This window comes from Triturus cristatus, chromosome 4_1 (genome assembly GCF_964204655.1).
Source record: "Triturus cristatus chromosome 4_1, aTriCri1.1, whole genome shotgun sequence".
Taxonomy (NCBI): Eukaryota; Metazoa; Chordata; class Amphibia; order Caudata; family Salamandridae; genus Triturus; species Triturus cristatus.
The window spans coordinates 404850282-404877442 of record NC_140585.1 but is presented as its reverse complement, the minus strand read 5'-3'; the positions used below and the strand labels follow the sequence as shown (position 1 = coordinate 404877442).

Here is a 27161-nt window from a genome sequence, read left to right as displayed (position 1 = left end):
AATCAAAGCAGGTTGTATCATTTGACAGAAATATTGTGCCCTAAATATCATTTTCAAAAATATTGCCTGATTTGAGTTACTAATAAAAAGTACTACATACCTTCAAACATATGCATAAACCTTTTTTTAGGGAAGTGAAATGCAGTTACAATGATCTTTCCCTTGTGAGTTATTAAACTGTATATCAATAATGTATCTTTTTAATTCACCAGAGCAGTTTATTTAAATAAGCTTAGGTCACTACCTTTTGGTGAATATAAGATGCAAATTTTCTCTTCGACTTTAAACCATAAATTAAATTACATATTTTCTGGCTGATGATTTGGCCAGACGTAGACCTACTGTCTAAATATGGGGCAGCCTTTTAACCTTACACTGCCAGTTCCTGCTATCAGCAGGGACCCCTCTGCTGTTGGGCCTCCTCTCCACCAAGCCCTAGAAGTGACAGCAGCGGTTTCAACAAATTTATAAGTCAACCGTAAGGCTTGAGAATGCCAAATGGGCCTCGTCTGATAAATTTAAGCAGCACCCTATATCACCCCCAAGGGGTGCAGGGGAATGGGGGAGCCTGCTCCTGCTGGGCATGCATGCCAAATGGAAGGATCCTCCAAGCAACCTAAAGCTCCTGTTCCATTACCAAATATCCATGCAATCTTGCCAAGGCGGTTCCATGGTGAAAGGTCTTATTGACATCTTCTTCCGTGACCCCACAATGATAAATTGCAGTTTAAAAGCCTTATTTGACAGTGGTGTGAAGAACAGGAGGGGCAGATGTTCCCTACCTTTAATGTATCTTTACCAGCTATTCCTAGAAGCTGTCCTGTGCCATAGTGTATGGAAAATGGCCTGCCTCCATGTTCATAAGAGCTTGATAGAAATGATTTAAATCTCTCATGGGGTCCTGTGGAAAGAAAAACCAACTGTTTACAGAGTCATGTGTTAGAGAGGAAGCACTACAGTATTAATATGGGAACAAAGAACACAGTAGATGAAGACTGACATTTGGGAAAATGTAAATTGCTCTAATGGATAACAGTTCTAATCTTTGAAATGCACATTTTCACAAGCATGAAAAGATTGACCTTTTGCACGATGAGATATTTTCACACACTAATATTATCTTGCCTGCTTTATGTCCCTGAAAATTGTTTCAGGGCAGACAGGGTGTTGGGCATGCTTCTCAACAGACACTTGTGCAACAGGTTATAGCTACTATCAAACAAGAAGATATTTTTTGAAAATCACCCTGATGTCCTTGTGTATTTCTATGTACGATAAAAAGACTCTATATACAGTTCTAGATCAGTAGAATAACCTGGGGTCCGTGGACTCCTGCTGGGCCACGACACTAATTCAGAGGGTTCTTGAGATTTTAGAAAATTAAATAATATAAGCAGCATAATACTGTATATATACAAAAAAAAGCAAAATGTAAATTAAAAATGTTAAAACAATCTGTAAATATAAGAAATATAAGGAAAATAAGGAATTTGGAATTGAACAAACAGAATTTAGTACAGATGATTGGTGGCCTCAATTGAAGCACTGGTATGTGCATTCATTATGAGCAAAAAGGGCAAAAAGATAAGCTTGAGTCTAGCATATCAAGTTGTCTTTTAGCACTAAAAGCAAATTTCCAAAGCTCCAACCCGTGACATAATAAACTATTTAATAATTTGTATGGTTGTTTTATTTATACTTTAATCTATATTTTTGTGCACTGTTTTGAGGTTTAAATAGTAGAAATTGCATAGGCCAGACTCACCGGTTCCAAGAAGTCAAAAGGTTGAGAACCACTGATCTACATACAGCAAGACAACAGATGAGGTTACAACGAGGCGTAGCAGCATGGGAAGGTAAACATCCCAAAGGTGAGTATTAATACTTTGCCTCCAAGTCTTACAACCTTCATAGTTACCGGTTTACAATTTAAAATATGTCTATAAAAAATCCTTGCGTATCAAGCTTTTGTTTTTTCTGAACATCATTTTCTGTGGAGAGGTTATATATGAGCAATACCAGACATTAACAGGAAATACGCAGGTCTGTGAGAACCATGTAGCTTATTCACAAAATGTTTGTCAATTTTGCTGGGTGGGAGTCTGATTCGAGCAGAAAATATCTCCCTGTAGACATTTTCTCTAGTCATACCTGTCCCCTTGAAAGTGCCTCATGTGACTTTGGAATGTGAGATTTACTTCGAATTCAATGTATTCACATTTCACACAACATACTGCAGGATTTTGTTTCACCAAATGTTGTGTATTTTTTTGCAAAGTGTTGTGAAATTATGTGAAGCAAAATTTAGAAATTTCGCACAGGCATAAAAATAAGCTTCTCTGCTCTAATCAGAATTGCATCCACAATTGTTTTTCATCTTGCATTATCCCACAGCACAAATGTTAATGTTTCCTTCTATGTAGTAAAAACACAAACAGATGCCTCTGTTTCTCCCTGTCTCATCACAACCTTTATGAATATAATTTACGCAAAACTAAATACAACGCAACAAAAGCAAAGAGATGTACAACAAAATGTTACACAACAAAAATTAAGGTATTTTAATAAATTCAACTAATGGAAATTGGTACTCGATCGAGTGGGGGAACAAATATACTAGCATTTCCCAGCATTGGTTTATGGAGTGCTGATCCACGCCAGAATTTCATCATAACCCTGCATACTATTTTCTCTTCGAGGTACGCAAGTTTATCTCATGTGGATATCCAGACCATCGGATACATATGGATGAACGTCAATAATGAAAATTGTGATATATAATTAGAGGCATGATGTTGAAAACAGAAATAGAAGACAGGTGAACACCATGATAGAGGGTCTCAAGCAAGATCAAAATATTCTCATTATAGTGAGTCCTTTGTATTGCTCTTACCTGACATGTACAACCCTCGGAAATCTGCCTACCTGGCAGGCTTTCTATTAGGGCCTTCAATATCTGGTGTTAAATGTAACCCTGAGCATATAAATGTGGTTTATGTGCACAAAGGGTATTGGGAATCAGCAAACTATCTGGTTAAAATCTTCCTAACAATGTTTCACACAAACTTCTTGCTCCTTGTAGACAAAAGGTGTGACTATTTAGTGATTTTTATGATAATTACCATGCACCGTGTCATTAGTGTATACCACCACACAGACAGCTTGCCATCCACATCCTAACACTTGATTTAAACATCCCTCAAAATGCACTTTGTACCCCAACTCAAAAGCCTTACGTCATCTTTGAGAGCATTTTTCTTTCAACACACATCTCCAGCCAAACAGTTTAATGTTGGCACCACTGAACTGAGGGAAAACAAACATCTAATGAACCACTACCAGAGTACATCTCATCAGTGAAGTTGTTTAGCACAAAAGCCTCCTCATTAACTTACCCAAATAACCCATTGTCCACCTCTTAATCCCGTTCTATGCCATTACAAGACTAGTAATGTGATCAGTGGAAAGTCAACACAAAACCTAATGCTTAAACATCTTTAATGGCTTTCCATTAAGAAATACAATTAAAATTGAAATGGCCAAATCAGCAAGTCCTATAGAAGATTCTGAATCAATCAATAGATGCCCTAATTATACCAATGATACAAAACAGATTCGGGCCATTAATCCCTAACGCACAAGGGTTGGTTAAATATTACCATATGAGTGGTTCACAGGGATAATACTGAGTTTTTAGAACAGAAGTAGTCCATTAATGTTGTTAATTCTCATAAAGCACATCTTTCAGGCCGAATCCTTCTTAGCACTTATTCCATAAGATTCATTGATTGTTTTACCCCTGTCACTGTAACATCTCAAGCTCAATGAGAGTTTTTTTATGTCCGAAGTGTGACGGGTATGCCCAGAATAGATGTGTGTCCTGTGCTCACTGTGCCACTGGAATCAAGCTATAGCTGGCTGATGAACCCATAATAAGGGCGAAACTGGTCCTAGGTTGCTTGTTTTCCACTCTAAGGAGAACCTGGCCTGACAGTTTGGGCTCGACTGCTCCCATTGGAGTAGGGTCAAGGGTTATTTACATATGGCTGGGTCCAAACTGAGGTGGGATGGTGGATGCAAAATGATGGAGTGGAATGTGGCCTGAGAGATCAGAAGGAGCTGAGAATAATTCAGGCATTCTAACCATCACTTTGTTTTTTGAGACTCTACTCTATGCCACCGTTCTCTACACCATTCCACTCTATGCCACTCCACTCTAAGCCACTCTACTCTATTGTAGGACATTCTACTCCACTTCATTTTACTCCACACCACTCTGTGCCATGCCACTCCACTCTACTCTACTCTGCCCCACTCTCTGCCCATCCCCACCATTCTACTCTATGCCACTCCAGCCTACCCTTCTCCACTCTACACCACTCTACACTACTCTACAGCAGTCTATGCCACTCTACCCTATGCCACTTTATCCAACACTAGTCCACACTTCTCTAATCTACACCACTCCACTCTTCTGTATTCCAGCTTACTCTACGCCACTCAACTCCACTCCACTGTAAGCCACTCTACACTGCTCCACTCTATGCCAATCTACTCTAATTCACTCTAGTCTATGCCACTCTACTCCATTAGGCCACTGCACTCTACACCGCTCTATAATATGGCACTCTACTCTGTGCCACTCCACTTTACTCTGTGCCACTCCAATATACGCCACTGTGCGCCACTCTACACCACTCCATTCTATGCCAATTCACTCTACACCACTCTACTTCACGTCACTCTATGTTTACTCCATTCTGCGCCACCCTTCTTCACTTCATTCTATGCCACTCCACGCCACTCGTCATTACCCCACTCCACTCCACTCCACTCTACTCTGCTGTTTGAACATGGTTAAAAGACACTGGCAAAGCCAATTTCTCTCACGTATGAGAAGTCTATTGGCTTTGCCAAAGCTTGTTTCTAGAGGAAGTTAACAATTCTTTCAGATGTCTTGGGTTCTTGCTATTCAAGGACTCTTTTTCTCATCCATTTCCCACAGTTGCCTTAGTGGCAAGAGAACTGTGGAAACACATTTTGTCCAATAGACCTTTTTCTATGCTGGGAATTTACCAAACCATGGTTCTCAAGTACCATCAATATGGAGAGGGGAGATCTAAAGAATTACAAGTGTTTAGTAAGTGTGGGTAGTACTGTTGCATTTTTTCTGTGTCTTTATGTAGCTTTTGTTTTCTCAATAGAATATTTTAAAATGAAATGGTGCTGACTTAATATCATTTCATATTAGTCAAATCACAGAGACTGCACTGCCTACAGGAATGGACCAACTCTGTCACCAAGATAGCCATAAACAAAGGGGTCTCCAACAGGTAAGTTAAGATGGCAAAAATCTTGGGCAGAGCAGGATGGTGAGAGGAATGGCAGGTATGGAGTAATGAAAGATACTGTGGAAACATTTATGCAGCTATTTAGAGTGTTTGAAATTGTCTCGAATTGTTTCTGAGGGAGAAGATAGAAATAATACAAAATATGCACTTATCGAGAAGATCAGAAAACAGGAAAATTAGGTGGACCTCCATTCTGCATCTTTAACAATTTTTTTATGTACCACCAAGATTTTTTCTCATAAATTCAATGTATTCTCTCTCTCTCAAGATCGATGGAATTTGATAAAGGATGGCAAACTTTTGACATTCACTGTTTATGTAGGACTTTAGATCCACAGAGTTTGAGAATATGTGGTAAACAAGGGTGATACAGCAGTAGAGAATGATGACATGCGTGTTTTGGTGAGTGTGTGTGTATGGTTGGGAATGTATCTGACTTGTGCTGTGAAGGCTAATTAAAGAACAATGGAGGTCAGTAGAAGAGAAGGGTTTGCACTGGCGAGTAGGCTAACTAGACTCAGGGTTCAGAAGGCAACGGGAAGGAAGTGAAGGCATAATGCATAGGCCAAGGGAAGGGATCAGGTTTGCAACAGTATCTGGGACAACCAGCAGATAAGGGTATGAGCTGGGGCGAGACTGGATTTGTTTGGTGGGTAATTGGGAAGATGCTGTGGCGTTTTTGTCTGGTAATCAATCAATCAGCATTTGTAAAGGACATTAATCACCCCGGGGGATATCTAGGCGCTGCTTGAGATGGGGCTATTCGAACAGCCAGGTCTTGAGGCTGCTCCTGAATTCTGCAAGGGGGGTGGAGGTTTAGAGATGGATGGGGAGGTCGTTCTAGGGTTTGGCAGTGAGGTGACAGAAGGCGCATCCTCCGGGTTTGGGTGTGATGGATGCGGGGGACAGTGGCAAGGGCCAGGGAGGCAGACCATAGGTGTCTGGAGGTCTGGTGGTAGGTCAGGTAGTTGTTTAGGTATTCAGGGTCTTGCGACCACCCATCTATACTTATGACCAAGGATATTATTGTATCCATCACTGACCGATCACTCAAGAGAAGGCACTGTGGAATAGAGGCCTTATTTAGAGGTTGGCAGATGCACAACGTCAGCTAAAACATTTCAAATTCTCTGCACACCAACTTTGCAGTTCCCCCTTCCTATGTAAATGTGAGGGAATGTCAGGGCTCCTGAGACGGAGCGTTAGCTAGCTCTGCCATCAGAAACCATTGGCATGATGGCCCGTCTGCCGCTAGGTTGTCGTGTTGCAGTGAAGGTCATCGAGTCCTGTTGAGGGTGGAGAGACTGTCACTTATTTTCACGTCCTGGAAATGGAAAATTTACAACTGTTCACATGCACAAGGAAAAGACTCTGCATTCAAACTGAATACCATTGGAATACTAGAACTAAAAGTCAAGCTGTGTATGGGGAGTCCAGCTTTACATCACGTCCAGTTGAAAAATCTACTTCTAGTGCAGCTAGACGTTAAACATTTGTCAGAGAACAAATTTAAAATTGTTTTGCAGAATCAAAGAAATTCAATTCAAAGTGTCATTATGTAGCTACAGAAAATGACATATTTTGTGTTATTTTTTGTGGTAAAATACATTTCGATTTTAAATATATTTTTTGCAAAATAACTTAATATTGCAATAGCAAATAATTAGTTGGCATTTTTTTTAAATTAAAAAATAATTGATAGCCTCATCAAGTCTGCATTGTTGGTTTTGAACAGCTCTGGAAGCATCTTGTCTGGGGGGTTGTGGTTTAATCAGATTTTCATCCCCATTGTCAGAATCATCTGAAACTATTTCAGAAGTCCTTGTCCCCCTAATTCCAATGTTTTGTAGTATTGTACTTGTAATAATAATTTTACAAGATTTTGCAGGGTCATACTCCAATGCATCACCAGACAAGAAAATACTGAAACCTCCTTTTCAGTAATGCAAGTGGAGTTTCTAAACCTGATCGTGTTTGCTTCTGTGCCTTAATGTACCTCCTCTTTCAAACCATTCTTGGTTGTAATAAGCAGGGCCGGACTGGCCGTAGCGGGCACCGGGCAATCCCCGGGTGCGCCGCACGGGTGGGGGCCGGTTCTCGGCTCCAGGGGGCCGTTTTTGTTGCAGGGCCGTTTTTGCAGCATAGCTGCAAAATCGGCCCTGTAACAAAATCGGCCGGAAACCGGCCCTGGTAAAGAGCTCGGCGGCACCCCCAACCCCTGGGGGGGTGGGGCGGCCGAGCACTTTGCCAGGGCCGGTTTTGGTTCCCAGTCCGGCCCTGGTAATAAGGTGCAAAAATATGCACTGTCACCTACGAAAATATACAATGATGTAATAATATAAAGTAAACTATTTTTTCAATAAAAAATGGATGTAGAATTATAAATGTATCCTTACCCAGAAACAGTAAACAACGTTTACCACAAAATGTTTTCCCCGCAGGGAATTACAACGCCGTTTTTACAATGACCGCGTTGTAACCACGCATAGAATTACTCCGCAAGTCGTAACAACTACTTGCGGTGGGGGCAGAAGGTGTTGGATTTAAAATCCAACACCTTCCCTACTGTCCGCACAGACTGGAGTTGGAATAGTAAATTATACTATTCCAACATCCAGCGCCCCTCCTTCGCAAGTCGTTACGACTTGCGGGGTAAAGGTATGCGTGGTTACAACACGGTTGTTGTAACAACTGCGTTGTAATTCCCTGCGGGAAAAATTATGTGTAAAAAAGAGGTATATTCCCCAGAAACCATCCATCTGCAAACTCTCCGGTAACTAGCCAGTTATATAATGCACATAGTCTAAAAAAGTAGGAATCGTGAATGCTTCCTGGAAACGATGGACCAATATCCATCGTGAGGCATCACACACCACTAAAATATTTACAGGGGGGTGACGTTTTATTTTCGGGTATATATTCTGATTTTGATGGTGGACAAATGAGGATATGTGTACCAACCATAAAACCAAATTAGATTTGATAAATTTGCAATACAATAAAATACCTCCTTTTTGCTTAGAATTCACCTCGAGTTTGAGGAAAACAAATATGGGCATTTAATTTGTCAAGCATAGAAATCTAGAAAGCTTTGGAGTATTTTAGAAAGAACACTCTGTGATATTCTTCCAGCAACTGCTGCTGTGTCCCTATCACTCCTAGAATGGATGCCAGTTAGATAAAGACTACATAAAACTTGAATATGTGAAGGGATAGCCACACTATGCTGGGTGGACATTCCTTAAAGAAGCACCAAATCCGGAATTACATTTAAAATCATATGCTTACTAAAAATGTACCTTCTATACAGCTCCTCATCTGTTTGTTAAAACAAACCAATCCTCTATAATTCACTGCACTGCCTAAAAATGATCTCTCTCCTCCACTGCTGAGCTCCTAGAATGCACATGCCTCTCACCATAGCATACAGTGCTGCTTTGTGAAAGATTGTAATGCATTGTGGGTGATCTCTTATACTTTGTTACTGGTTACCACATAGTTCAAGTTGGTGTTAAATTACATGTGCCATTTGCCGTTTTTGCAACTATTTGCAAATTGCAAATGATTAGTATATGCAATGTGCGATTTGGTAAAAAACAATTACAAAATGAGAAATCTGAAACATTTCAGTTCACTGTGTAATTTTAACGAACCTATGTTTTCTCACACGGTATATCAAATAAAGCCTATTTAACAGATGCAAACCTTTTTGGGAATGGTTCGTTAAACTTTGGTCTATCAGGCCTCAGGTGATTTGACCTCTGTATTCCTATCCATTGTTTCTATACATAAACATTTAATAACCAAAAGAGGGTTGTAAGACTTCCAGCACTGAATACTACTAAATCTTTTCAATTCTGGACAGAGGTACATTGTGAGAACTGGGTGAAGGTTTCACTGCAGTGATAGGAGTGCATGGTGAACATCAGACTCGAGGATCACTGTGAGAGAACCAAGATCAGTGGGTGCTTCATGGGTGAATGGAGGTGCAGTGTATGAGATCAGTGGGTGCTTCATGGGTGATTGGAGGTGCAGTGTATGAGATCAGTGGGTGCTTCATGGGTGATTGGAGGTGCAGTGTATGAGATCAGTGGGTGCTTGATGGGTGAATGGAGGTGCAGTGTATGAGATCAGTGGGTGCTTCATGGGTGATTGGAGGTGCAGTGTATGAGATCAGTGGGTGCTTCATGGGTGATTGGCGGTGCAGTGTATGAGATCAGTGGGTGCTTCATGGGTGATTGGAGGTGCAGTGTATGAGATCAGTGGGTGCTTCATGGGTGATTGGAGGTGCAGTGTATGAGATCAGTGGGTGCTTCATGGGTGAATGGAGGTGCAGTGTATGAGATCAGTGGGTGCTTCATGGGTGATTGGAGGTGCAGTGTATGAGATCAGTGGGTGCTTCATGGGTGATTGGAGGTGCAGTGTATGAGATCAGTGGGTGCTTGATGGGTGAATGGAGGTGCAGTGTATGAGATCAGTGGGCGCTTCATGGGTGAATGGAGGTGCAGTGTATGAGATCAGTGGGCGCTTCATGGGTGATTGGAGGTGCAGTGTATGAGATCAGTGGGCGTTTCGTGGGTGATTGGAGGTGCAGTGTATGAGATCAGTCGGCGCTTCATGGGTGAATGGAGGTGCAGTGTATGAGATCAGTGGGCGCTTCATGGGTGAATGGAGGTGCAGTGTATGAGATCAGTGGGTGCTTCATGGGTGATTGGAGGTGCAGTGTATGAGATCAGTGGGTGCTTCATGGGTGATTGGAGGTGCAGTGTATGAGATCAGTGGGTGCTTCAGAGGTGATTGGAGGTGCAGTGTATGAGATCAGTGGGTGCTTCATGGGTGATTGGAGGTGCAGTGTATGAGATCAGTGGGTGCTTCATGGGTGAATGGAGGTGCAGTGTATGAGATCAGTGGGTGCTTCTTGGGTGATTGGAGGTGCAGTGTATGAGATCAGTGGGTGCTTCATGGGTGAATGGAGGTGCAGTGTATGAGATCAGTGGGTGCTTCATGGGTGATTGGAGGTGCAGTGTATGAGATCAGTGGGTGCTTCTTGGGTGATTGGAGGTGCAGTGTATGAGATCAGTGGGTGCTTCATGGGTGAATGGAGGTGCAGTGTATGAGATCAGTGAGTGCTTCATGTGTGAATGGAGGTGCAGTGTATGAGATCAGTGGGTGCTTCATGGGTGATTGGAGGTGCAGTGTATGAGATCAGTGGGTGCTTCATGGGTGATTGGAGGTGCAGTGTATGGGATCAGTGGGTGCTTCATGGGTGATTGGAGGTGCAGTGTATGGGATCAGTGGGTGCATCATGGGTGAATGGAGGTGCAGTGTATGAGATCAGTGGGTGCTTCATGGGTGATTGGAGGTGCAGTGTATGAGATCAGTGGGTGCATCATGGGTGAATGGAGGTGCAGTGTGTGAGATCAGTGGGTGCTTCATGGGTGAATGGAGGTGCAGTGTGTGAGATCAGTGGGTGTTTCATGGGTGAATGGAGGTGCAGTGTATGAGATCATGGGTGAATGAAGGTGCAGTGTATGAGATCAGTGGGTGCTTCATGGGTGATTGGAGGTGCAGTTTATGAGATCAGTGGGTGCTTCATGGGTGAATGGAGGTGCAGTGTGTGAGATCAGTGGGCGCTTCATGGGTGAATGGAGGTGCAGTGTATGAGATCAGTGGGTGCTTCATGGGTGATTGGAGGTGCAGTGTATGAGATCAGTGGGTGCTTCATGGGTGAATGGAGGTGCAGTGTATGAGATCAGTGGGTGCTTCATGGGTGATTGGAGGTGCAGTGTATGAGATCAGTGGGTGCTTCATGGGTGATTGGAGGTGCAGTGTATGAGATCAGTGGGTGCTTCATGGGTGATTGGAGGTGCAGTGTGTGAGATCAGTGGGTGCTTCATGGGTGATTGGAGGTGCAGTGTATGAGATCAGTGGGTGCTTCATGGGTGATTGGCGGTGCAGTGTATGAGATCAGTGGGCGCTTCATGGGTGATTGGAGGTGCAGTGTATGAGATCAGTGGGTGCATCATGGGTGATTGGAGGTGCAGTGTGTGAGATCAGTGGGTGCTTCATGGGTGAATGGAGGTGCAGTGTGTGAGATCAGTGGGTGTTTCATGGGTGAATGGAGGTGCAGTGTATGAGATCATGGGTGAATGAAGGTGCAGTGTATGAGATCAGTGGGTGCTTCATGGGTGATTGGAGGTGCAGTGTATGAGATCAGTGGGTGCTTCATGGGTGAATGGAGGTGCAGTGTATGAGATCAGTGGGTGCTTCATGGGTGAATGGAGGTGCAGTGTGTGAGATCAGTGGGTGCTTCATGGGTGAATGGAGGTGCAGTGTATGAGATCAGTGGGTGCATCATGGGTGATTGGAGGTGCAGTGTATGAGATCAGTGGGTGCTTCATGGGTGATTGGAGGTGCAGTGTATGAGATCAGTGGGTGCTTCATGGGTGAATGGAGGTGCAGTGTATGAGATCAGTGGGTGCTTCATGGGTGAATGGAGGTGCAGTGTGTGAGATCAGTGGGTGCTTCATGGGTGAATGGAGGTGCAGTGTATGAAATCAGTGGGTGCTTCATGGGTGATTGGAGGTGCAGTGTATGAGATCAGTGGGTGTCTCACTCCTGTGATAATTGTTCATGGTGCAGATCGGGGTAGAGGTTAACTGTAAGAACTGTATGGATGTATGAGTTCTGAGAAGGGATGTATGAGTACTGAAAGCAGTGCATGTTGCCGAGGGAGAGATAGATTATGAGAGTTGTGGGTAAATCGGTAATCTGAGATCAAGATAAAGTCTCGTCGCCGTTGGTCAAACTGTTGCAGACGTCTGTGCTGATTGCGGACCCCTGGTAGTTTAACACGAGTTTTAGTTGTGTGTTCATTTTGTGATGACAAGGAGTTTGTTTTCCTGCGTTTTTCCTTTTTTCTCTGTATGGCTTTTTCTTTCTCCTATGCAATTTCTGAGTTATTTTCTATATGGCAGACCGATGCACTCTTAATATATACACATCCCAGACGGATAGTGTTGATAGTAGGCCCGATCACTCCCTATCGAGTATGTTGCCATAGTAAGAGATGATCTTACTGCTGAGATGAAACCAGAGGGGACGGACACTCTGGAGACAAATAGGTCTGGATATGAGAATATGAAGTTAACAACTGTTTCGTCTCAGAGATGCATAAGCAATGTAGCATGAAAAGAAACTGATGGGTACAGAATGCTGCTTGATACTCTTACTATGGATATGTAATTGTGTTGAGTGTAATCTTGTTAATCATACAAATGCCAATAAAACAGATATTTAAAAAAAGGCAACGTCTCTTCGCGAGACCTGTGGATAGTGCACTGCTCGGATAGCGATGAATGATGCAGATTGGGACAGAGGCACAGTGTGGGAGTTCTGTGGATTTCTCACCCATCTGATAATGATGCTTGGTGCAGGTCATGATAGAGGTGCACTGTGAGAGCTCTATGGATATCTCAGTACTGAGACATCTGCATGCTTCAGGTAAGAATAGAGGTACATGGTGAGAGCCCTGTGCAGATCTCACTATTATGTTAAAGGTGCTTGATGCAGATTAGGACACAGGCTCATGGTGGGAGATGTATGGACATCTCTGTAATGAAACATAAAGACATGGTATGCTGCAGAATAAAGCTGAATAAGGTTTGTTCGCTCTGTGGATGCCACACTCCTATCATTCCAGTGAACCGCATAGGTCAGGATAGAGGTGCTGTTTACAAATCTGTGGATAGTTGAACACTGAGACCTTGGTGTATTGTGTTAAGTGTATATGAAGGTGATTTCTGAGATGTTTCCCTAAATTCAGCACTGAAATTCTAGCTCATATTTGTTTGAGTATGCATGTAATATTTTTATAGGATGCACCCAACCTAAAGGCAGCAGAGCGCTGTACAGGGTTAAAGGCAAAGCTACAGTGAACAAGTGATAGGAGAGGTAGCTGGGTTCTGGGAGTGAACTGCTACTGTGCATTTAAAGACCTGCATCTTTAGTGCTTTCCTAAACTGGAGCTGGGGTAACACACACTTGATGGATGCAAGGCGTCTGTTGCCTTGTTCCTACTATTTTGCACTTCTTTGCATTCACTCTGTTGGTGGTCAACTGCAGGCCTTAATAATGCCGCTGCTTCTGAAGATGGTGTGGGCTGGTAAGGAGATCACTGGAGTTCCATCTGAAACCGAGTTGATGTGGTGATATTTCTTCAGCTCATACTTCGAAGCAGGGCAGGAGCGTGTTGTGACTTAGGGGCTAATTTAGAGTTTTGAAGAGAAGGTACTCCATCACTGCGGCAACTGAGTGCCCTCTCCGCCAAACTCATGGACCGCCTCCCAAATTAGAGGCAAGTGGAACTTAACTATGTGGACAACACAGCCTACTCCTACTCCATTGCAGACATACTTAATGACACTCACACTATGAGAGAAATTTCCATGCTGTGGGTGATCATTACCTTTTCATTTTAAAAAAATAAACTCCTGCTTTGGAGTTTGTCTTTTAAAAATGAAAACCTCTGTAAAAGTTTAATTGGGGGTAATCCTGTTTGTCGGAGCAATCCATCAAACCTTTACAAAGTTATCAGGAACCACCATGATCAAATCAAATCAGGGTCATTTGTATAGCGCACACATCACTCAAAGTCTCATGGCGCTTGATGGTGGTTCCTGCAAATGTTAGGAGTTGTCCATGGGGCTGGTGGGCAACTTTAGATTTGGCAGGCAGGGGTCCTTGGGGATCGCAAGGGCAATGTCCTCCACCATCCAAAAAGCGTGCCCTCTGTCTGCCAAACTCGAAATCAGCCTCTTGATATAAAAGTGCATGAGGCAAAGCATGTAGAGATGGTTTGTGTGAGCTCCTCTTCGTCTCAGTACTAGGATACCAGTAGTTACTGGAGCTGAAATTAAAGATACATTGTCAGAGTTGAGTGAATGTTTCAATAGTTGGATCCTATGCAGGAATGATGCCCACTGCGTGAGCTCTGCAGTTGTCTCAGTTTTGATATAATAGTGTGTAGCATACCTACAGCTCTGAGGACTTTTCAGTACTGAGGAAGCTTTGCATGGGGCTGGTCAGGATATAAGGGCTTTGTAATAGGTCTGTGTAGATCCCAGCACTGACACAGCTATGCATGGGCCGTATCGAATGGTTTTGTGAGAGCTCTGATATCATCCTAGTAGTGGGAGAGAGTCACAGGTGGATGCGCAGGATAGAAAAGCATTATGAGCACTCAGTGCATCTTTACTTGGGGCAGGCCAAATGCACTGTAAAGGATCCAAGGGCATCTTTGCAACTTCTTTCCTGCTCAGACATCATATACAGGCTGTTAGTCCCTGCCAGATTCCGAGCCTTTCAAAATCATCCCCAAAGGTCCTGCTATTCTTTCATCTTCTGTCCCTAACTGCGCCCTTTCCATCCGGGGTTGTTGTGACAGAAACACAAGGGGGTATATTCACAAGAACGTGTGCTAAACATCACCATAAAATGCTGACGCAACTTTACACATCTCAGCCCATCATGGGAAAATAGCCCCGTGTCAACGTGGGATTCACAACAAGGCGATACCATGTGATACTCTGCCGAAACTGTGGCCAATGTCCGCGATACAACCACCTTGACGGAGATAAAAACACAAACCTCAACGCGAAAAAACATGCAATGGGCCAAAGTGCGATGAGGAAATCAGCGATAAGCAGCGCCTGGCCTGCAATACGCACATGGCAGGTGGGAAAAATCACTATAAAAGTAGAAAAAAAACTCAAACACAAACTGACCAACACCCAAGCACCATGGAGGCAACCGAAGCAGGTGCATAGAACGAGCGCAACCCCGTAAGCACCCCGGACGACCAGCCTGGGACCTCGGAGACAGGGAAGGGCAAGGACATGAAGAAGAGGAAGACGAAGTTCAGTCCGCAGGAAAACAGGATCCTAGTCACGGAGGTGATGGAATACCATTAACAATTGTTCGTCACCTCCAGCGTGCCCAAAAATGGAATATGGCGGGACATTGTGGACAAGGTGAATGCTGTCGGAGAGCACAAGAGATCAATGGATGAGGCTAAGAGGCATTGGATTGACATCAAGCGCAAGACCAAGGAGAAACTCGCAGCCAACCAGAAGGCAGCAATGCAGACTGGAGGTGGGAGTCCAGCGCCACAGCTCGAGCTGGATGACATGGAGGAGCTGGTGTCGACAGTCATCAATGTGGAGACTGTGGCCGGAGTCGGGGGACGGGACACTGCTTGCCAGGACACAACACAATCGCAACAGGGTGAGTGACCACCAGGTACTGGGGGGACGGGTGGGGATGGCCACAATGGCACACATGCCCAATCAAGCAGAGCAAAGTACACACCCACAATGACTCTGGGTCATGGCCCGGATCTACAGACTGTCCCAATGTACAATGCCATGCTGTCTGAATGTCAACATGTACCATGCTGCTACATACATGTGGACACATTGTAATACACCATCTCCCCTTCACATTGCAGGGGCACCGTCAACACTTCCTGCAGAGCAGTCCCAGCCACTCTTCACTGATGATGAGGAGGACACCCCCAGCATCGACACCCAAGGCCTCCAAGACATCATTGACATCATCCGCAACTCACCTCCAGGATCAGGGCAGCCCAGCTGGATCGAGGAGACCCCACCCACTACCCAAACCACCCAGCAGGAGGCTCCCACAGCCCCGGCAGTCTCCCAAGACCCCAGAAACAACACATGGCCTTCCAACGCTGTGTGTTGGAGTGCCAGAGGGAGAAGGCTGAGCAGGTGCGAGTGGGGTTCGCCATCATGGCTACCAAACAGCACGCCATGCTTAGGTGTCTAGGTCCCATCAGGGACCAGCTCCAGTCCCTAACAGACACCCACGACCCGCTCCATGGTCTCCAATGAACCCTGACTGACATCGCTGGAGTCATGACACAGAGAGAACACCTGTCTGCTCAGAGTGGCTCCAGCGATGACAGCCGTGAGCTAGCACACATGCGGAGGCTCATGGAGGACATGGTTTGGATGGAGGAGAAAAGGATGGCAGCCACCGCTGCACATTCACGGAATGTAGCTGGGATCTACCATGCCCTGCCGATCCTTATCATGGCATTGCTGTTACAAGGCGTGGCGCTGATCAATGCTGCTGTCCCCACACCATCCACATCTCCGCCCCCTGGCATGTCAGTGCCTCACAGTGCAGCAGGCGTATCCACTCCAGCACCTGATGTGTCACTGCCACACAGTGCGGCCGACAATCCTCCTTCGGCCCCTGATGTGTCAGTGGCACACAGTGCCGCAGCCGGTACTGCAACACCTACAGGTGTGGCAGAGCACACGTCCGAGGACGAGGATGTGTCTGAGTTCAGAAGGAGGCAATAGCATTCATTTCCGCCACCTGGCCTGTTTCTTCGTGGTGCCGCACATGGCCACATGACCTTCCACTGACACCCGATATACTCCGCACGTGTGTGTGTGTGTGTGTTTGTTTGTTTAACCCACACTGTTAGACCCGCATCTGTGCCCATAGTGTGGGTAAATCCGGACAGAACCAGACAATCACCATCTCTGAGAGGACCAATGCACTATGGAGACCGGTCCCTTTAATGTGTGTAGGTGCTTTTGAGCGAGTGTATCAAAAACTAAAGGTGCAGTTATACTTGCTGCTACCAGCTTTATACCCTACCCCTGTGTCAAGGTGTGTGTGGAGTTAGAATAGTAAATACACACCTCATTACAGTCCACGGCTTGCCCTATGGATGTGAGTGTGTTTGAGGAGACTAAAGAGGTGGTTAGATGCCAGGTAGTAGGAGTGGGTGAGTTTGATTGTGGGGGCGTTCAGGGTGGGTATGGATGGGAATACCTTGAGATGTGAGGCTTACCAGGGAAGAGGCTTACTTGGAGAGTTTCCACATCCGTGGCACCCATCTTTGGGATTCTTTAACAGCGGCCATCACATTGTGGTTAAAAAAACATGGTCACCCGCCAGTAGTGCAGTGCCAAGTCATCAAGGCATAGGGGGCTGAGGTGAATGGGGATAAGCAACTATTGAGTGAGGGGTGGGAAGTGAGGGTAAATAAAGAGAGGAGGAATGGGGACAAGGTGGTGAGGAGGGGATGAGGGAAAGAGAGGGGAAAAAATAGTGCTTCATATACATTGCAGTACAAGGACTGACATCAGTAGCGGAAGGATATATCATCCAATCCAAACACTGAGACCGAAATGCTGATGGGCGGGAAAAACACCAAAATAGGGAGGAAAGTCATCAAATCAGAAGCAAGAAAAGGAGAAAGGCCATGAACAAGGAGTGGACCCAAAGCCGACTTTAAGTTTACATAACGTATTAAAAAGCTTAGGTCTCCAACCGAGAGCTAAAGCTAATGCTGCCTGCAGTCCACATCTAAAAAATATTAAGTAAATGTGTTACTATTGTGTGCCTCAAAATGTCCTTTGAATGCTTCAAATATGTGCCAATCCAACGATTCTGTGAAATTTGACAACGATGTGAACTTAATGTATTTTACTGAGTTACTAATGGTAGCGAGAAGCCTTCTAAAGAGACGTCATAACATATGTATTTACAGCAAATGAAGTAAAAATAATTTTAAGATTTTGGACATAGCAAATTAGTGTATTAAATAATGATGGAGGAGGTTGTTTCTCTGTTTGAGCCTGAAAGACACGGTTTATGGGAAGTTAGTGGGTGTATTTTTGTCGTTAACCAGTAGAGGGCAATAACAGACTGTGAAGAAGTTCCTTTCCTCGTGCACTTTGTATTTACACATAGAATACATAACTGAGATGAAAAATAAACAAATACATTGAGATATTTCAATGAATAAAGATATACAATTAACGGCGAAAGGGATAGTGACAATGTGAATACGATATTCAGATGTAAAGCGACAATAGTACTACTGTTAGTGACACCAGTCACTTATAATAGTGGCCATTTCCGTGAGGTAAAGCTGTGGCATGGATGAGAGAATTTTGAGAGTGTATTTGCATTGTGTTCTCCCTTTTGTTCACACATTGCTCTCTTCCTTAAGTCAAAGTCATAATTGGTAAATATATCTGGAACTAATTCTGTCAATTATTAGGCAGTAAGTCTGGGATTGTTAAATAATTAGTTTCAACCTGTTTAATGAATTGAGATCACTGGTAATATTATTTATGTACTCCAGTGATGATTATGAATGTGCACGATATATTACATCATCGGTTCTAAGTAAATGTTGGCAATTAAGGGTGAAATGTTGAAAATAACATTATTAAAGTCAAACTAAATCACATATTAATCAATTAGAAAAATGCTACCAGGGTAAAACGGATTTAAATTGCAGTGACATTTGAGCCCGTATTTCCTGTTCTTCAAGAAACAGAACCCTGCGGGGAAAAAAGCCCAGGGCTGCGTTACTGGAAGAGCATAACATAGTGCAGTACCAGATTTAGGTAGAGTCGCCATGCGATGACGTAATCAGTGGCAAAATCTGGCTATTCTGCATGACGCAGAGCCTCACTCGGTGATACCAAGGTTAATCACCACTCTGGCTCGGACTGGGACAGAAAAGGCCGGGGCAACAAAATAAAAGGAGCCTTCTTTAGCGAATTAGATAGCTAAAAAAAAAGTGGCCCACATTTAGTAAATCAGGGCAGTTTTGAACTTGTAAAGACAAGCTGTATTTGTGTTTTCAAGATATGAATAACTGCAACTATCTGTACTTGCTGCAGGCAATATTTCTGATGATTCCAGAGGACAAAATATCTCACCAGACCATAAAAATAAGCCCACATACAAGCAAAAATCTGGCCCACACACTGACCTAGCAAACCGTCCTTTTGGGCACTGCCAGAGTTCCCTCTGGGCCAGTCAACCCTGTTAGCACTATTGCTCTGTATGATATTGCAGCATTTATATATTGTTTACTACCCTTAGGTGAGGCACTGAAGTATTTACTGGAGTATCTTGGTTATTATGCTTTATATGTCATCCACTGCTCCACTAGTAGAACACTCTAGAGATGATGTAACATAGAATGTTGGATGACATGTAAAGCGTAATAACCAAGATACTACATTTACTTACATGTTCGCTCCAGGCAAGCAGAGGAAGATAGGTCGCTCGCGCTCTCTGCGCAGAAGCCATTTAGCAGCTGCCTTTGACCTATCGGGCATATGTGATTGAGCCTAAGGGACGAACGATCATTTTTTATCTGTGATACCAGGTGTCATTTTTTGGGGGGAATACCTTTTCTGCACATTTCAATTTAGGTGTGGGGCAGGGTAGCAACCTATGTTCCCACTAACGTGCGCGCCTGAGCGCCCGCGCACCTTTAAGGCACCGAGCGCGCAGTGCCCCATGTGAAGCGCGCACACATTCTCGTCGCCGCCCGCGTTTAAAACGCGAGCGGCGAAAAACGGCAATTTACCGGTTGCCTGAGGCCTTTGTTAAAGGATTCCTGTTAATCCCAGCGCCCGTCATGCGCTGCAATTAACAGGAATACTTTCACAAATGCCCACAATCAGCACCCAGCCACGCTCTATTGAGAAAAGACATGCATCAAGTCCAACAGCACGACGTGTGCTTTCCACATCGTGCTTTCGGACTTGCTTCATTTCTTTTCTAAATACAGCGCAGCTGGGTGCTGATTTTGGGCCATCGTGAAAATATTCCTGTTAATTGCAGCGCATGACGGGCGCTGGAATTAACAGGAATCCTTTCACAAAGGCCCAGTGGCATAGCTAGGGGGGGTGGTCCGCCCCAGGCGGCACTATTTTGGGGGCGGACAAAGGCATTCAGATAAGGCTCGGCTTGCTTTCGTGGACGTTCGGCACGGGCAGAGAGCAATAGGACTCAGTCAATGTCCTCTTCTTTTTTGTGCTGGCCGCTGTCCACCCCTCTCTTCCTATTATTTCCTCTCTTTCTGTCTTGCTCCTCACTTACTGAAAACCGTGACTTGAAGAAACGGTTTACAGCCTCTCTTTCCTTCTTTCATTTAGTTGCTTCCCTGTGAAATGGATCCAAACAAGAAAAACACTCTTGCGAGAAATGCCCTTTTTCTGACATTTTTGTATTTCTAAGTGCAGCAGGATGGAGAGAACTAGAAGGTTTTAAATATGAAAAATACATACCTAAATAAAGCAAGACAGTTGCAAAGTGGCCAGATTGGTTTTATTCACACCCAAACACATCAGCAGCCTCACTTTACAGACTTTGCAGTGAAGTGCTACTTTTGTTTTCTCGTCTTTCTTTGAACAGCATTGTTGTTCCCAGGTGGGAAAGTGCACCATTCCTGGAGGGACTGCAATACCTGGTTGATGGGTGGATTGGAAAACAAAATGAGTACTATGGCTCTGTTTATGGATGTGGTCTTTTTAACCCATACTGCTTACGTTTTGTAAGGAAATAAGCAATGGACATTGAAACGGTTCCCTTCAGGGCCCTGTAGTCATGTCCTTAAATTTTCAGATAAAACCACTCACTGCTTTCTAAGTGAGAGATCGTTAAGGTAACCATGTTGTTTCTGCTTACATTTCACATGTTTTACTTAATCTTGCATTCCCTATGAGTGGTTGCTTTTACTTTTTTTTTTAGGCAGCATATTACTCTTACCAAGTGCATAATTTGAATTGAGCCACATCCAAGTGTTTATAGCGGGCACAATTAGGTTGTAGCTGAAGGCAGTGCGGGTTTCTCTCAGTGGGGAAGTATGGTGTTCAGTGGGGGAGAGGATGTGGCACTATGGCCAGAGCTGTCGAATTTGGAACTGGGTTACTGGGTTTAGCCTTCATGACCAGTCCACCAGACCACTCTACTGAGGGAGCATATTCCCATGCTAGACCTAAGAAGGCCCCACTAGACCTTAGAATGCTTGATGTCTTAGCACAAGCAGTTGTACCCTAGTGGTGTCAATTGTGAGTTAACCTTGAAGGCCTGTCCACCACAATCCATACTGAAGTTTATCTCCAGTCTTGCAGGCAGGCCTACGAAGCAGCACACCCTAGAGCAACAGTGATCCAGTCACTGTGACTCTGTCACTGAGGTCACATGAACCTTGAGCAGGTTAGGGCGGTGCGAACGGTGTGACCGCACTGGGTACCTATTTTGGGTGGGTGCGTAGTGTTTGTAAGTATATTATGGTTTAAAAAAAACTTGCTGCCTCCTTCCTGGCCTTCAGCAATTTTCAGAAACAATAAAAATGTCATGATAACTTCGGTGATTAATGTTCTTCCTAGAGAGAGATCCCAGTTGTGTCTAGTGGAAGGGTTGACTCCTGGAAAGGTAGCACAGAGGGTTAATGTGCCTGCTGCAAAGAACATGTACCATGCAGATCACAAAGTGCACTGCTTTAATGGGTGGACCATGATGAATGGTCATTTAATGTCAGCTGTATATGATGGATCCCTGAACAGTGTCATGTATGTGCATTGTGCTGAGGGGATTACCAGGTAATTGTTCACACAGCTCTCTGATGGATGTCACATGCGGTTTTTCTGAGTCCCCAGATATATCATGCAGTCTGTGTGTTCTCTTTTGTACTGCCAGTCACTGCCAGTCACGGGTGTATTCAACTGTGTAGCCTTGGACCGTGTCATGTATGTGTATGTAACTTGCATGATCAAGGTAACTATTAGCGGCGATACTACGTGTCTCTCAGTCCTCTTTCAAGTGCTTGCCGTCCTTTTTCCCCAGCAAGCCCCCTCCCAGGGGCGGCAATCTGAGGGATAGCCCCGGGCGCCACAAGCTCTAGCTACACCTCTGCAGAGGCCCACAATCAGTCGCAGCCAGGATCCATTACAAATGCAGCAAGTCCAAAAGCACGAATGTAAAGCACACGTCGTGGTTCTGGACTTGATGCATGTCTTTTCTCAATAGAGAGAAGCTGCGGGCTGATTGTGGGCATTTGTGAAAGTATTCCTGTAAATTGCAGCGCATGATGGGCGCTGTGATTAACAGAAATACTTTCACAAATGCCCACATAATTCACATGCAACATCCATGTACATAGCTGTCAAGGTGTCAGATTGCAGTGATGACCAGGGAAACCTATAAATATCAGAAATTACACTCTGTCCTCCCTAGAAGAGGTCCTTTCATCCCTCCTATCTATTAATCTCCCCACCCTTTAAGCCTTTCATCCAGCGTCCATTTCACCTGTGTATTCATGCTCCCATCTGTCTGTCTTTTCATCTAATCCATCCATCCTTCCTTTACCATGCCATCCATCCATCCATCATTTCACCCACCTTTTATCAATCACCCATCCTTTCACCCTTCCATCCAGGTTTCCATCCATCTATCCAAACATTCATCCTTCAATCCATTCTTACGTGCACCCACCCATGCAAATATAACTTTATTCTTCCATCTCTCAAACCTTTCCCCTTTGTATCCATCCTTATATTGACCTCTCCTTCTTGTCGCAGTTTCTTCCTTCTTTTCATATTTCCTATATTTCATTCTTCCTTTCTGCCCTCTCTTTCTCTTTCCCTCTTTCCCTCATTCTTTCTCCATCTGTTATGGTTTCTACCCCGCATTTAGAAAAGAAATGCAGCAAGTTTTCATATAGTGCGAACTCAACCCAAAAGTATTGGAGCGCTTTACATGATTTATTATTATATATTTTTTTGTATGCATGGGGAGATTAATTGATTTGCCCAGAATCACAGGATGTTAGGCTGACCCGAAACTAAAAACCCATCTCCTAAACTGACAGCTCGAGCATTAAGCCACAACCCCAACCACAAGAGCGGAAGCATTTTCAATATTATATACAACTTGATGCAAAAAACAACCATTGACAGAGACAATAGTCTTGGCTTCTTGTAGGTGTAATGATACTTGTATTATATATCTGGATGCAATGACAGAAGCAACAAAATATCAGTAGGGTGGCACACTATGCGATGCACATATTTTTTGCGTAATTGCTTTAAAGCCACACCCTTAATTGCATTGGTTACGCCCCTTTGAAAGATCCCCGAGTATTTTCATCCCACTCAAAGCCTTGGTCTACACGCGTGGTCAGGTTCCTGGCACACATAGCCTTGGCTGCAGCGCACAGAGACCTTACTCTGCCGCACACAGAGGAAAATAATTAGAGGGAACATTGGTAGCAACCCCCGTTTTTCTTTAGGTCCTGAAGCAGCACTACGGATCCTTTTTGGGCCATAGGGGACAAAACATGTTCATGACGACAGCCACATTTTTGCAGCTACTTGGGTATTTTACACCCCTACAGTAGCTTTGCTCCTTTCATAGGGTCTTTTAATCCTGCCAAGAGAGCCTTTAAATTGAAAATCTCATCCGGCATCTCTGAGACCGTTTTATTTTTCCTCACTTGTTCTTGCACTATCAGTCTACCCCACACATCTAGGACGCCCTTACACTTACATCACTCATCATACAGCTAGAACAAGAAAAAGATCTCCGCTAAAGCAACTCTTCGTGGGGCACGTTGGGCATTGCAGCACCGGCCCTCACCTGATGATGAAGCATGACATCCCTAGGGATGTTTGAGGGCGCTAACAAACAATCTTGGGGATTCCCACTTCCTGCCATGACTCGTCCTCCGTCTTGTCTCCTTTCCCTTCTGATAGGAAGTGTTTCCATGTCATGAGTGAGCACCACCAAGGTGTGGTCAGGGCTGGCTTTAGGGCAGTGTGACTGCTGCAACCGCACCTGACACTGACTTTGGTGGGGGGCGCTGTGTTTAAAAATAACAATTGATTTAAAAGCATATGAACTTCTTTGTGCGTCCAGCAGTTTTCAGGCAACACTAAAAACGTCAAGATAACTCTGATGATTAATGTTCCTTCTGCCGAGAGTTCGGAATTTTGACTAGTGGCAGTTTTGACTCACCATAAAGTAGCATGGATAGTCACCAGGCAGGTCACAGAACTGAGTGTGAGTGAACTATGAGTATCGCTTTATAAATATGAAATATGAAATGTATGTCAGAGAGCAGCTATGGAGAGATGAGGTGCACTGTTGGAGAGTGGTAGTGAGGGAATACATAGAGAAGGAGGTCTTGGGTGGGAATGCCAAAAAAGACTGTTGTACCGGGCGCCACCAGTCCTAAATCCAGCCCTACGTGTGCGCCTTTCACATACATCTTTACAGCTGTACCAGATAGATCAGGGCACTTTTTACAGGATTATGAAAATTGTATTATGAAAACTATATTATGTATTTGGCGATTTATGCTCTGTATTTTTGCTCATGGACTCTTTGCCTATCTGTGCTCTTCTGACTTGATTCTCTGGCTCATTTGTTTTTAAACTGATTCATTGATCACTTACTACTTTACCCCCTCTGCGTTTTAGATAACCATCTTTTTCATTAATGACAGGCACCTATATTTCCTGTCTTTTCTTTGTGGGAATATCCCACGTTACTAATGCTTGTACTAACCCCTTAATGTGAACGTGGTTTCTGTGACAGCTATCTTGCTCCTAAGTGTGTCCTTTGAATGAACTATAACACAAATACTGTAGAATGGAATAGGTGAGATGAGTTTTTTTCCTGCCTCAATGACACTATGATTGGAAAGTGAGGACGACATAAGCTTTCTGTGGGCTGTTATATTTCATATTTTATTAATAGGCGCCTTGCTTTGGTGCTTGATATATATAGTGTTTTTTTAGTATATTATTGATATAACTTCCCCCTTTTTGGGATAAGTACACATATGTCTTCCAATATTCTTTTAGTCTTTTCAATGATATCGACGGTGGCTTAATAGGCCTTAGCATTAGATTCAACTAATGGAGTTGGATTGTACGATATTGATCTTTAATGACACACTAATAGGTGTGTCGATTAAATTTACCACCTTAAGATGACAGCCACTATGCATATAATCATACAGAGATTTTTCCCTGTAATACTTAGTGAACACGCTAATGTTGGTTTATGAACTTTTCTTTAAGAAGATCATAATAATGTGAGATTAGGTTTTTATTAGTTTTTTAGTCTTAATGTTTTTTATTCTTTTGAATGATTTTGGAATCATGATGGTACATCAATTGATGCGTGTTGTTAGTGTTTACCCTTCCAAAATGGCGGCCACTATACATGCGGACGATAAGGAGCCCCATTTTTCTGATTGCTTAATGAGGACGTGGACGTCGATTCATGAAATTGTATTTAAGTTGATTAAAATAATGCGGGATTAGGTTCTATTCGATTTTTAGCCTTTATGATTTTTATTTTGAATGATATTGGAATCATGTTGATATATCAATGTATGTATGCTGTCAGTGTTTACTCTTCCAAAATGGCGGCCACTATATACGTGGGCGATAAGGAGTCCTTTCTCTAATCGCCTTATGAAGACACGAACGTCGACTCATGAATTTGTATTTAAACGCGGTAATCAACAATTGTTCGGTTTTACACACATTAATACGGACGGCGACGATGGGAGTACTCTCCTTTCACGGTAAGAGTATCTTGACCTGAATAATTATTACCAATTTAGTATATAACTCCGTATATGCTGATATACGGCATTGCTTAAAAGATGATGCTAAAATGCCCATAACTCCTCATCATTGCACCGCTTATATCATATAAATATAATTTGATCGTTTTTAAATATAAGAGTGCGGTGGACTTGGTATTGGTTTCTGCCCTATGAGGTGGTATATTATGACATTTACAAATGCAAACTGATTGGTTTTAGATACTAGAACGTGGTAGATAGGGTATTTACTGTTGCTCTATGAGGTGGATTAGACCTTAATGAGATTGTTTTAATGACATTAGAGCGCTACCTGCTCATAGAGGCTTTATTTGTTATACTTTTCTGGCGAGGCTGGCAAACATTTAGTAACATTGTAAGTTTATTGAGATTAATACATAGTTTAGATGTGTAAGTGGTTAGCTTTAGCCTTTAGCTTTTTAACCTTAACCAATATACCTGCCGCTCTGAATTGCACAATGATGTGCCTGACTAATGTAAGCTCTTTCCATTTTAGATATATATTCAACTTTTACTATAAGAGGCCCTGACTGGAAGCTATAGTTCGATCAAGATATTTACATATATTTGACTCATACTGTATGAGACCACATTCAGTTCTTACCTGAGGTGTGGCGAACACTATATTGTTGCTTGATAATCGTTTTAGGTGAGTGATACTTGAATATTGGCTATGACATACTCTTAATGTTTTTTTGACTTCAAGAGCTTTCTTTACTTTCACTTCGGTAAAGTATTATAAACTACCGCAGTAGTTTGTCGTTCTCCTCTGGTTAGACTAGATTAAAAGGTTTCATTTTAGTTTGTGCTTTGTAGGGTTACCTCAAAGCGAAAAAATAATCTCACTCTGATCTATACTACAAGGCTATTTAATATGTACTTTTGGACTCCACTCTACTTTTGAACCTTTTCCGTTAATCACTTTATGATCCTTTGCGTCACTTCTTTTCTTTCTTTTCTTTGGTTGCACCATATTTTTTCAGTCACTGGGTGGATTTTGGCCGGTTCTTTATGAGTTTTTTGCTTTCCTCTATGGTTCTTATGTGAGACCTATTGGAAAATTTTGTTCTGAACTTTTTGCACAAAGATGTGTATGATCATAACTTATATGTGATACTGTTCTGAATGGGATTATTTATTATTTTTGTAGCCCTGAGGAAGTCGTTGGGCAACTTACCCAAGACGAAACACGTGTTGGCTATCGGCTACATCTGGCTATGACATTTATGCCAATGTGTTACTGTGAATTAATCCCAACTGACTATAAGGAGAAACCTTGAGAGAAAAAAGAAAAATAAGAAAATAAAGAAGAACAT

At 43.4% G+C, this 27161-nt stretch overlaps 1 protein-coding gene across 1 annotated transcript in view; it reads right to left on the bottom strand.

Annotated features, from left to right (window-relative positions):
• LOC146855020 (cathepsin E-like) overlaps positions 1-27161 on the bottom strand; it is a 251150-nt gene that overhangs the window by 106721 nt on the left and 117268 nt on the right. The window contains exon 4 of the mRNA XM_085652500.1: positions 783-901. Coding sequence (XP_085508626.1) covers positions 783-901 — 119 coding nt within the window. The remainder of the gene's footprint in view (positions 1-782; positions 902-27161) is intronic.